Below are 12,810 nucleotides of genomic sequence, written 5' to 3' on the forward strand. Positions count from 1 at the left end.
ATTTTTCAGGTTCTAGATTCTAATTGTTGACTGGGCCAGATACGAAGTAGATGGATCATTGCATATGTTCCCTGGGTTCCGCTGCCATCACAGTGGGGCACAACAAAGTCACAATCTGTCGTCCGGTAGTTATAGAGGCTGGTAGTCTGAAATCCAGAAGCGATGGTGTAGGTTCCTCTGCTGGGGGAGGATCTAGTCACTTCCGCTGGCTGTCCCCAGTCCTCAGCATCCCCTAGCCTGTGTTGTCAATCCACTCCCTGCTCGTCTCCAGCTTAGGTTCTTTTCATAGCTTCCTTCTATGTCTGTAACTTAGTGTGCCCTCCTCATAGGAACAGCACTTCTTGCACTTAGGGTCCACTCTACTCCAGTGCGGCTTCATTGCAACTAGGTTACATCGTACAGATCCTATTTCCAAGTAAGGTCACCACCCACAGGAATCATGTGTAGAAGATATGTAGATAACCTGTGTGATTCTGGAGTAGGAGTCTGTCTCTCCTGTCATGACGTGTGTCTCCCGAGACCTGTGGGTCTTGTTGGAGTTCTCAGTAAATGAATCTGTCTACTGACCCTTGCAGCCATGAGCGAGATGCTGTGGTTAAGGCAAGCCCTTTAAATTGCAGCATCTCCTCACTAGAGTGTTGGCTGGGAGAGAGTGAGCACCACCTTACTCTCACCATTCAGGAGTTGTTTCCCTACGCTGTGAAAGAAGGTGGGGACCAGAGGGCCTGGGTCTTTGTCCAGCTGTGCTTAGATTTGGGATCTGCTTGCTTTATCCCTTAGGAGGGCTGAATGTGGTAGATGTAATTCTTTCTCTCTTCTTGGGTTAAAGATACAGGAGTCCACGTGCTAGCATTAAGCCTAAGTGTAGGAACTTAGCACTTCCTGGACTAGGGAAGGGCTCCCTCTCAAGCCAGCTTCCTTATGCTCACTTGGTGGGTGAACACACAGAAGGGAGGTCACTCCAGCTCTTTGTCCTTACGCCTTGGTGGAGCCAGGCTCATCTGCTTGGCACCGTGAGTCCTGGTTCCTTGTTGGAAGAGGGGCATGGCACTGTAATAGTGATAGGAGATGGAAGAAGCACTTTGGAAGAAGATGTGACACCCAGTAGCAGGAGTGTGCTCAGTGCAGGGGACAGTGTGGGCTTGTGGTCTGAGGACGTGGACTCTCTTCTCTCTTTACCCTGTAGTCCAAGCCAAGTCATCCGGCTTCTCCCCTCCGGGCTTGGGCCAGCTCCCTGACTCTACACTGTGAGAGAGCCACTTAATTGTGATCTCTACGGTTGCCCCCAGCTCCGAGGCCTGCCTCCAGGAATTGAGCTTCAACCAGACACTCTCAATTACCATCATCTTTCTCTTCCAAGAGAAGAAGGTAGAAGCGTTTCCCGCAAGCCCCCTTGAGGTCTGGTGACAGGTGCTGCTCCACTTGGGAATTATTAGGAAGCATGTATAGATTCATCAGCTCTGCCTTCTCATTAAATGTAAAGGAAGGATCACGCCCACTGCTGGGGAACTCCAGTCCTGCCTTCCACCATGCGGCTCCCTCTTCCCTGTTTGGGTTTCCAGGCATCTTGTCTTATTTGACTGTTAAACAGTATTTTCAGCTCCTTGTGCTGTAGGCCTGGCTCTCACCAGAATCGCCTGCTCTGATAACTGCCGGCCCCCTGGCTCTCAAATACTACCATCCAAATCATCACCTGAGTCCAGGAAGCAGCAGTGAGAGGAAACCTGTGGTCCTCACCATCCTTCAGCAAGGCATGTGCTGACTAGCAGGCACAGAACTCTTCATTTCCAAAACAGTTGGAGAAAGGCAGGTCACCAGCCCAAGTCACAAATGTTAAACCTGCTGCTGGCAAAATAAATCCCAGAGCTTCCTTTAGCTATTAGAATTGTAATCAGTAGAGGGCTGAGAGAAGGTTGAGTCGAGGGCAGAGAACCAGAGACACCCATGAAGCCTACTGTTAGACATTCTTGTGTTTTGAGAAGAAATCCTCCCCCTAGCCTAGATGCAGGATGTTCAAAGCCAGAGTTAGTGATACCACTTTGGGTACCACTGGCATCGTTAGTAGGTTGAGGGTATGAACGCATGATCATAGGGGGCTAGAGAGCTGAGGATGTTTATGTTGTGTAGCCACCTGCCATAATGCTGTGTGTCCCAGTCTTGTCTGAGGCCTTGTAGCTGAAAGTGACTAGTCCATTAATCTCAGAAAAAAAATAGTCAAGGCTGGGTCTGAATGTGATTCCTCTCCCCCTGATAAATGCCAGATGATGCCAACTGCATCTTGCCCAGGCCCAGGTGGCAGTGGCTGCTGAGAAACCTCAAAAGGATGGACAACTTACTTGAGCAATTGGAAGGGAGAGTCAAGCATGGAACCATATCTCCCTGTCACCCAGGACCCCAGACCCACAGGCTTTGCTGGTGGTGGTCTTACTGGCTGGCTCAGGCTTCCCATTGCTGTGGGAGTGACTCTTCTTGACTGTGAGTCCACTGCTGGCTGAGAAACCCTGATTTACTGAGAACACCTGTCAGCTCTCACTCGCTTGCTGGGCTGGGTCTGTAGATCCCAGCTTAGCCTGAGAGGAAGTAGCTGACCTCCCAACTCTGTTGTTCCACCTATACCTGGATGTTCTATACTCCATGGCTGATAAACATCACACATATATGTTATCATACAAAGTAATGGGTTTGTGACTACACACACACACACACACACACACACACACACACACACACACTCATTACAGTTTGTTCTTATCCACCCACAATGCTTTTCCCCAAGACCCCTCCTTTGATTTCCTTCCTACCCCTAATCCAGTCCCCTTTCTATTTTTTTTACCTTATATATACCATTACCGACTCTTATTTTTCCCTCCCTTTAAATCTCATCACTCCTCATAACCTGCTTTCTATTTTCTTTATAGATGTATATAATATGGAGAAGAGTATGTACATACTGGCACATGTGTGTGTGTGTATGTATATATATGGAAAGGAACATTGTATAACATATACATACAGATGCCTATGTTTGTATATATGCCAGATCCTTCAAAAAGAAAGCATGTGTACATAGTTTGGATTACATTCTTTCTCCACTGCTGAGATGAACATGCCACTGTAACCCTTCTGCTGTGAGTGACAGGCAGGTGCTTAGGGCACCAGAGACTTTAATAAGGAGGCAGCCAGCTGGGAGTTGTTGATTTAGCAGCCAGGATGCTTGCCTGAAGAGCCAGGACACCATCATCTGTGATCAGCTTTCCTTGGCGCCTCAGCCGGCACAAGGACGGATGAACGAAGGGAGCGAGCTCAACGATGCAGCTGCTCGGTTGCAATGCTGTATGATAATTTTGCAAATTATTATTTTTAATATAATCAGCTTTTTCCTTAGGCACTAAAAGAAAAAGTTAAATTGCTCACAAACTAATAAAGGTTTATCTTCTGAAGCATCAAATTCTGTTTACTCATGAAATGCACACCTCCTCTCTTTGCCCACCGGGAGGAAAATTAGCATTTATTTTCCCAGATAAACAAAAACCAGTGGAATGTTTGTTGACATATTTGGGTGTTAAGATCTTGCTTACATTTGAAGGGATATAGAAGAATGGGGAAAATTTGGAAGCAGCCTTCCCCGACTCCAGGGTTTCGTTTTCCTGTGGGGAGGCTGCTGCCTCTCTAGATAGGATGCTCAGGGGTGCCTGGATGTGCTCACAGCAGCATGCATGGAAAAACAAACTCCCTCAGGCCCAGGAGCCATGTGACTGAAGAACACAAGATGCTTTGGCTGTTCTTCACAGCTTGTCTGTGCTCTCTCAGGAATGCACTGTCATCTGGGACGAGCCTGATTCCCACCTGGAGCTCTCCTTGAAATCCTGCTGCTGGCAGATGTAGCTGGAATTCTGACACATCCTTCATCTGAGTACGTGATGGAAGTGTGGAGTTTGCTTTCTGATGGCTCTGTAGAATGACGTGCCTTCCTTCCTTCCCTGGTTTCTAGGTATGGAGACATGAGGAGGCAGATTGGCTTCGAGATAAGGGACATGTGGTACAACCTGGGTGAGTAGCTGGGCATCATCTTGGGGACGGAGTGGGCACCTTGACTTCCCTTGTGACATTGGCCCCATTTTTCAATGTTGATACAGTGTGTGTGTGTGTGTGTGTGTGTGTGTGTGTGTGTGTGTGTGTGTGTGTGTGTGTAAGCCATAGTTCAGCCTTGCTTCGTTAGGACTGTCTACCTGATTTTAGAGCAGGATCTCTCATCCACTTATAACTGGCCAAGTTGACTAGGTGCCTGCTTGCCAGGCCCCAGGGACCCACTTGTCTCCACCTCCCCAGCGCTGGGGTCACAGGCATGGGCCGCCTTGCCCAGATTTGGTTTATCTGGTTCTGGGTTTGAACTCAGGTCCTCCTCATGATTGCATGGCAGGAACTTTACAAACCAAGCCACCTTCCCAGTCCCTTTGGGATACCTCAAAGGCTTTAATTCCTTCTCTTCCTGGGATAGCAATCACTCTTCCTTGCTTAGTTCCATTTTCAGTAAGGAAAAGAGATTAAAGAGAGTGAAAAATGTATCCCTGTGGCAAATAAGGAAATCAAGAAAGCACACTCTGGTATCAGGTAGACACATAGCTTGGAGTGCTATTGCTTCTAAGTACTGCTCTGCTTACGGTTATGTTTACTGTAAGTCATTTACCAGACCGTGACCTTTGTGTTCAGTTGTGCAGAATCTACCTTCTAAAAGGTTTATTCACATGCTCAAACTCTGCATTTGCTTACCCTGCCACCAGGTGGTGGTAGCATGGTGTGCTGATGTGATCAAAGCAGTGAGAGATCTGTTTAATGATAATATAAACTGAAGATAACTTTATCCAGGAATTAACTCATTAACACTATGTTCCCAGGGCATTTCATCACTCAGAATAAGGAATTCTCTATTGCACTCTTAACCAAGGGCCAGTAAGATGACACTGGGGCTAAAGGAACTTCCCAACAGGCCTGATGACCTGAATTTGATCCTAAGACTCATGTGGTTAAAGAGAGAACCAAGCCCTGCAAGTTTTCCTCTGCCTATACTAGGATGCATTTGCACACACACACACACACACACACACACACACACACACACACACACACACACACACAGGAATAAATGGGGGCTGGAGAGATGGCTCAATGGTTAAGAACATTGGCTAATCTTTCAAAGGACCTGCTTTTGATTCCCAACACCCACATGATGGCTCACAACTATCTGTAACTCCAATCCCAGGGATCCAACACCCTCCTCCTTCCTTCTCAGGTACTGCATGCATGTGGTATGCAGATATACATGCAGGCAGAATACCCACATACATAAAAACAAAACATTAAAGATACGTAAAGGTGATAAAATTATTTTTTAAAACCTATAGGACATGTTTTTTCTCATAGATAAGTTTCTTAAAGATTAGTGACAGAGAAGAACTTGACTTCTGTCTTCAATGTTCCTACTGGGAGCCTGGTCTTGATACTAGGTCCTTATTGCCATCTGCCTTCGACACTCACTCATCAAAGTGTCCCAGACTTTGCTGGGGTTGCCCAGGTACCTGAGATCATCAGGATCAGCATAATACCTGGAAAGTGTGGCTGGAAAGACAAAAGTGAAGCATGGCTTTTGATGGAAGTGTGGTCCTGGACTCCATCACACACCTGGACACGCTGTGACAGGCAGGAGCAGACTTTGCAGGGATGCACCTGTTACTGTGATCAGCAGGATCAAAGTGACCTCTTGGCAACCTGAACAAGATTCTCACTGTCCCTTTGACTCCTCGCCCTTTCAAGCTCCTCAGTGTCGTCAGATGTGGGGAGGGAAATCCTGTCTCATCTGCAGGGGAGGTCAGATTTCCCCAGTGTTCTTTTTCATTCTGCTTAGATGAAAAAAATAGAGCTCTTTCCTTTTCTTCTTTTTGTTGTTATTGTTGAACTTTACCGTGTACCCCAATCTAGACTGCCTCAGTTTCCTGAGAGTTGGGTTTGCCTATGTGTGCCACCACACCTGGCTAGATATTTGGTTTGGATTTTGGTTTCTCGAGTGGGTCTTTACCTGGAATAGAAATGTGAAACACCTGGGAAAATGAGACTGTGAGAAACTCTCTAGGCGATAGTACTCTATAGGTGATGCCTATAGCATAAGTGTTTCCCTTGGGGACCCAGCTCAGCTTCTAGGCCTACAGTTGCAGGGTAGACTTTCCCTGGTTAGAAGTGCAGAGCTGTCGGGCATCTGTGTCTGCTGTACCCACCCAGTACATGCAGAACCTGAACTATCTCATGTGTATTGGCCATCAGAATTGGAGCAGGCGGGGGACCCTTCAGGGATACTCCCTATAAGGCTAACCTGACCACAGCAAGCTGTATTTGAAGGACCTAAGTCCTAGCTCTTGGGCATTTCAGCCCGCTGATCTCTGCAACACGGACCCTACCGGAATGATCCTGCCCTTCCTGACTTTCTGCCATCCCCGAAGTGGCATAGGAACCCAAGGATGGAGTGGGTAGTTTGCTAAGTCATACTAAGTTTTCTTTCTGCACTGCCCTGCCCTGCCTCTGTGACCTCAGTCTTGTGACTAGATCCTTCTGTGCTTCCCTCATTCAACAATCTAGTTTATACCTTATGGGGGCTGGGCAGGATTTTTTCAGATTTCCAATCCAGAAGCCACATGACCCTGTGACATGTACATAGGATGAGCTCTGTAGTGAGATTTTGAGGCTGTTGGAACAGGCAAGGGGCCATCCATGGGTCATCTTAACCAATTTTCCTCTATTCCTTCTCAAAATTACATGCTGACAGACATATGTCACTTGGCCTGGAAAGCCTGATGGCCAGCCTCACGCCAAGCAGGAAACAATGTGTTAGCCTGTAAGAAGGAGAATAACGAGAAGCGAAGAAGCCTGCAGATGGGTGACTTACACTGCCGTTCTCTGCTGAAACTCTCAGGGAGTCCAGGTGCTCTCTAGGCCCACCATCCACAAAGGAGATACATGGGTTCCATTCCGTTTGGCATGCTGCACTGTGCATCTGTCCCTTTGGCTCCTCTGGACATAGGCTTGCATGCACAAGGCCCTGGACTCAGTCTCTAGTACAGCAAAGGAAGAGAAAAGAAAAGAGATCCTGAGGTCAGCCAAGCAGAGGTCTGAGGGATCAGTGTATAATGAGGTGCCCTCTTCTTCCTTGCCAAGCAGTGGCTGCTGTCTTAGGCATCCCCAGCATCCTGCTATGGTCCTGCAGTGACAGGGTCACTGGTTGGAACTAAGGAAACTTCAGTGCTGAGCTCTGGCTCCAGGTGGCCAAAGATAATCCTAACCAATGAGTCTTCTTGCTTTTTCAATTTGTGTCTTAACTTTTTTTTAAGAGTTGTGTTTTTGTTTTGTTTTGCTTTTAGCAGTGACCTTAGTATGTTTCTCTGTCTTATATTTTTAACACTGACCCTGATCTTTGTGCTTTTATTTTTAAAGTTTTATTTTAAAATCTCAATTATATAATAATGGGTTTATTGTTTTATACATATGCATGGTTTTTTGAAAACATTCACTCCCACTACCCTCTCTTTTCCCCTCTCACTTCCACTAATACCCTTCTGCCCCTCCACCCCCAACACACACTTTTATGCCCATTGTTTATCTTTTATGGGTTACACAATGAGTTTCATTAAGGCTCTTACAGAAGCATGAGTGAGGATGATTTCCAGGAGCATGTGCACCTTGCCGGTAGTGCATCTCTAAAGATGTCTCTCCCTCCTCTGGCAGCCAAGCTACATGTTCACCTTTAAGTATTGTCAATGGCACCTCCGAAGCTCCAGAGGTTGACCTTGACCCCGACTCCATTTCCTTCCATGACATTCGCCGTGACAGCCACGAAGGAAGGAAAGATGGGCTTTGGGAAGAGTGAGGTTCTCCACAGAGCCTCCTTGGGGGCCTGCAGTCTCAGCCTTTTCTATTCTGTCTCAGAGTGGTGGACATTATCTGCCATGTTCTAATAAGATGAGCCCGGCAATAGAGACTTTTGATGCACCATGCCAAAAACGAAGCTAACTGAGGAGGAGCAGCCCCCTCCTTGCCCACCCCCGTGCCCTCCCCCATTGTCACTCACTAGTGTGAACACCTGAGTGTTTCAAAGCTTGCTCATCAAAAGCAGACATCAACTTGGGCATGAGAACAAGCAGGAGATCCAAAGGAAGCCATGACCTTGGCCAGTTAAAGAGCAGAGATTTGTAATCTACAAGAAAGGACAACTGCTAGGCAAATAAAAGAGAATTTCATGGGATTTTGTTTGTTTTTGTTTTTGTTTTGACAAATAATAAGTCCTTCGCTCCTCCTGGGATCTTCCCCAAGCAGACTCTAAGAACCGCTCTGTGGGGTGATCATAGCCAGCAAGGACCCTCCCTGCTGCGGTTCTCCAGCGTTCAGAACTGCCTGCCAATGGCACTATGCAGGTCGCCGCTCTCCAAACTCAGAGCAGCCCATCATGATTTCCCAGGATGTGCACAACCTATTTTCCACAGAGCTTCCTGTTTTCTTTCTTTCCAATGGGCTCAGGTTTGGGAATATGTTGGCAGGCACATACAGCCAGTTCTGCCAAGAAAATAAAAATAGAAGTCGAATCAGATGTGTTCCTCACCTTAGAATTAGTCACCTGTCACTCCACCGCAGCACCGGATGCCTTCCCTCTGCCCTTCCAGTGCTGTGTGGAGTCTTTGGAGACGGGTGTCTCACACAGAGGTGCCGCAGCAGCCCTGCTCGGTGGGACAGGGCAACAGGCCTTTTCTTCCCAGAACTCAGCATGGAAAAGAGAAAGTCAAAACCATACTCTTCCGAAAGAAAAGTAGGGGGAAATGTGTTCATTTACCCCACTCTCCTGTTATTTAGGGGAGCTGATTGAGGCAGCCTGTGGGGCCACCTCATCTCCCTCTTGCCTTGGTTCCACCATCTACTTTTGTTCATTACATCCAGCTCTCAGGAACCAGCACATGCTCATTGACCCGATCTGGCTGGAACAAAAGTACTCACAGAGAGGCATTGTTTGGGCCTTATTTGGCTTGGGCTATTTTTCATGCAAGGATCCCCTTCACTGGTGTTTTGGGGAATGTGCAAACTGGCTGCTTTTCATTAAACCTGGATACAGCACGATAGACCCTAGCAGAAGGTGCTGGAAGGTTCTGTTCTGTGGTCCTTGTGTGTGCACAGATGTTATTCCTGAACATCAAAGGTGTCAAGGCGAACATCCAGATCCTGGGGAAGGTACAGACTGGGAAATGCCTGGCTTCCAGGGAAAGCCAGGTGTCGCTTTCAGAGGCGTTAGCACTACATCCTGTCCCTAGAATAGAAACTCCATACAGGTCTTAAATGGGTAGAAAATACAACCGGGGGAGTGAAGGTAGAATGTCTCTGCCTTGCACCGTGGTTACTGGAGCCTCAGGTGCTTTTCTGTCCTTGTCATAAAACACAATGACCAAAAACAACTTTGAGAAGAACTGGTCTATGTCACCCAAGGGTCCAGAGAGACAGCCCATAATGGCAGAGGAAGCATGGCAGCAGGCTACTGGAAAGGGAAGCTGAGAGATCATATTCCCATCTACATCCAGGAAGCAGAGAAAGCCAACTGGAAGTGGAGCAAGGCTCTACACTCTCAAAGCCCGCCCCCAGTGACGTACTTCCGCCAGCAAGGCTGCACCTCCTAAAGGTTCCATAATCTTCCCCAACAGAGCCACTGACTAGGGACCAAGTGTGCAAATACCTGAGCTATGGGGACATTGCTCATTCAAACCATCACAATCAGCCTGTTCCTCCTTTCTCTCCAAAGGAAAAGAAAACTGCAGGAGTGTCCTTGACTCTCATTGACCTCCATCCAGGTCCATCATCAGACTTCAGCTGGATGTGCACCAGGGGAAACCCAAAATGTGGGTGTCCAAAATAATTAAACAAATAACGAGCATCAGAAAGCCCAGGGACTATGGACTTGTGACAGCTCTGTCCCTAGGGCTGTCACTGCTCAGAGGTCTCAGGCTACTCCAGCCTGATGTGTTTTCCATGCCAAAAGGAAGGGTGATGATCCATGGGGATGAAGCCCTTTTTTTTTTTTTCTTTGTAGCTTAGTTTTCCAGTGGCTGCCCCTGCCACCACTTGCTCTGCCTTGTATGATCTTCCCAGCTCGGAACAATAAAGGCTGCCAGTGACAGAGAGGGCTTTATGACGCCGGAATTACAGTTGATGAACAACTTGCTGTCACGATCTCCTGTTTTCTGAAGCATTGGCTCTGACATCTTTTAGGCATAATACAAGGAAAATGTCACCTGAGAAATTGAATATAATGGCACTTTCAGGGGACCACTTTGCGGCACTTGCATGCCTTTCAGAAGTGCTAAGCATTAAGGGAAATGGGCAGAATCACACCATTGCAGCTTCAAGACAAGGTACTAACTATTGAGCCAAAGTTGGAAATTTGGATTCTAATTAAATTCAGGTTCCTTATCAGAGATTACATTTGTACCTGTGTCCATTCCATAAGAACATCTTCTGGCTTCTGAGAACGGTCTACTTTCTCATGTACGGTTATTTATAATAGACACATTTGCTTAATGACTCTCTTGACAGAAATCTGCCTTCGTTGAGCCATAAAGAAAAGCAAATTCCGTATTGTGTTTCCCGATTGTGTCAAAGTATTAATAAGATTAATTAACTCCAGATCAGCTGGCTGGTGTTAATAAGAAAATGTCACAAATAATTCACTCAGGCGTATCGTTTCTCGTGCACCCTCCTGTTACGTGCCGGAACGAGACAGCGCTAGTTACAGCGCAGTGGCTGGAAGATAAAGGAAGAGTTCTGAAAGAGGAGAGACTGCTGCCGAGGAGCACCACCCCTGCCTCGTCATCTCCCCTCAGCAAGCTGGTGTTATTAGTCAGCGTTCTCTAAAGGAACAGAACTGATAGAAGGACTCTGCATATACAAGCGTGCACGCGTATATGCATTTTAGAGTGGCTTACAGGCTAGGCTGTGTTTGAGTAGTCGCATATGGCTATTTCATGATACAAAGGCCAAGAGTCCACCAGGCGGTGGTGGCGCACGCCTTTAATCCCAGCACTCGGGAGGCAGAGGCAGGTGGATCTCTGTGAGTTCGAGGCCAGCCTGGGCTACAGCGTGAGTTTCAGGAAAGGCACAAAGCTACACAGAGAAACCCTGTCTTGAAAAATTTAAAAAAACAAAAACAAAGGCCAAGACTCCCATAATTGTTCAGTCCATGAAACTGGATGTCATAGCAGTCCCAGTCTTGTGCTGGTATCCCAGGGAGGACCTAGGGAGCTCTGGTCTTCAGTCTATGTTGGAATCACCGAACAGATGAACTTGCCAGCAAGAGCAAGGGCAAGCAGGCAGAAAGCAAAAGCTTCCTTCTTCCAGGTCCTCTTATATGGACTGCTACTAGAATGCATGGCCCAGATTTAGGCTGGGTCTTCCCACTTCAAATAATCTAATCAAGAAACATCCCTCACAGGTGTGCCCAAGTGCTTGAATTGATTCCAGATGTTGTTGATTAGCCACAGAGATTAGCCATCCCAGGCAGCCCTGCCTGTGTATAGAAAGCTTCCTGGAAGCCTCACTCTAGCACACCAGTAGGGGTGTGAGCTAGAGCTTGCCACTGCCCTCCCCTGCCACCCCATCTTCCTGGCTCTCAAGCCCCATGTATCTATGCCACTCCCCAGTGGCACACAAGTGAGCCTGGAGCTCACCAAGTGGGTTTGGCTGGCCAGTGAGCCCTAGGAGTCCACCTCCCTCCACCTCCCCGTGCAGGGAATGCAAGTGGATTCCACCACTCCTTTGCTTTTCATTATTTTAAGTTCTGAGGATGGAACTCAGGTCACCATGCTTGCAGGGCGGGCCCTTCATCTCCTTAGCCCAACAAAACTGTTCTGTACATTAATGCATCTCTCTCAAGCAGCAGCCTGGGGTGGTGGACCCTACAATTTCTATTGGGTCGTTCACGGAGGTGCCACCTCTCCACGCCATCTTGGAGACAGAAGGGACCTAGGAGACCATCTGCACTCTCCCTGTGTCAGCTCCATGCTTGTCAGATGCTGGCGCTCCCAGCCCCTGCCCCCTGCTCAGTCTGCTGAATAGCAGATGGTGATCATGTCCTTGACTTATGTGCTACAATTGACTTCTTGTGAAACCAGCCTGTCTGGTCAATATATAGGGAGATCTTGTCTCAAAACAAACATCAAAATAAGCGCTCTAAAAGAATATGATAGTACCTACCACTAAACACACTGAACAAGACGTGCCCATAGGTGACAAGTTTTTATTTTGTGTGCCTTGGTCTTTTGCCTGCTTGTACGTCCGTGAGAGTGTGCCAGATCCCTTGTACCTGAAGGTACAGACAGTTGTGAGCTGCCATGTGGGTGCTGGGAATTGAAGCCTGGTCCTCTGGAAGAGCAACCAGTGCTCTTAATTGCTGAGCCATCTCTCCAGCCCCTGTTAACAAGTTTCTGAGTATTTTTTTCATTATTACTGTATTGTGTGGATGATAAGGGGGAAGGGGTATCCATGCCACGGTACCTGAATGGAGATGAGAAGCTGGCCCTGTAGGGTCAGCTCTCTCCTTCTACCTTTATATGGGTTCTGGGACCATGCTTGGGTCACGAGGCTTGGTGGCAAACACCTTTACCTACTGTGCCATCTTGCTGGCCTGAGACCCATGTAGAGGATAGTGTCTCGTTGCTTGCTCATGATTTCCTCACAATTCATCCTTCTCAACTCCACTTTAAGATGGGAGACTGGACCCTCCCTGCCCTTCTG

At 47.5% G+C, this 12,810-nt stretch overlaps 1 protein-coding gene across 2 annotated transcripts in view; it reads left to right on the forward strand.

Moving 5' to 3' along the window:
* Window positions 1–12,810, forward strand: part of Dock1 (dedicator of cytokinesis 1) — a 516,862-nt gene that overhangs the window by 422,681 nt on the left and 81,371 nt on the right. For both annotated transcript variants that reach the window (XM_015995837.3, XM_006976933.4), the window contains exon 32: window positions 3,992–4,050. In XM_015995837.3, coding sequence (XP_015851323.1) covers window positions 3,992–4,050 — 59 coding nt within the window. The remainder of the gene's footprint in view (window positions 1–3,991; window positions 4,051–12,810) is intronic.

Source organism: Peromyscus maniculatus, chromosome 1, assembly GCF_049852395.1.
Source record: "Peromyscus maniculatus bairdii isolate BWxNUB_F1_BW_parent chromosome 1, HU_Pman_BW_mat_3.1, whole genome shotgun sequence".
Taxonomy (NCBI): Eukaryota; Metazoa; Chordata; class Mammalia; order Rodentia; family Cricetidae; genus Peromyscus; species Peromyscus maniculatus.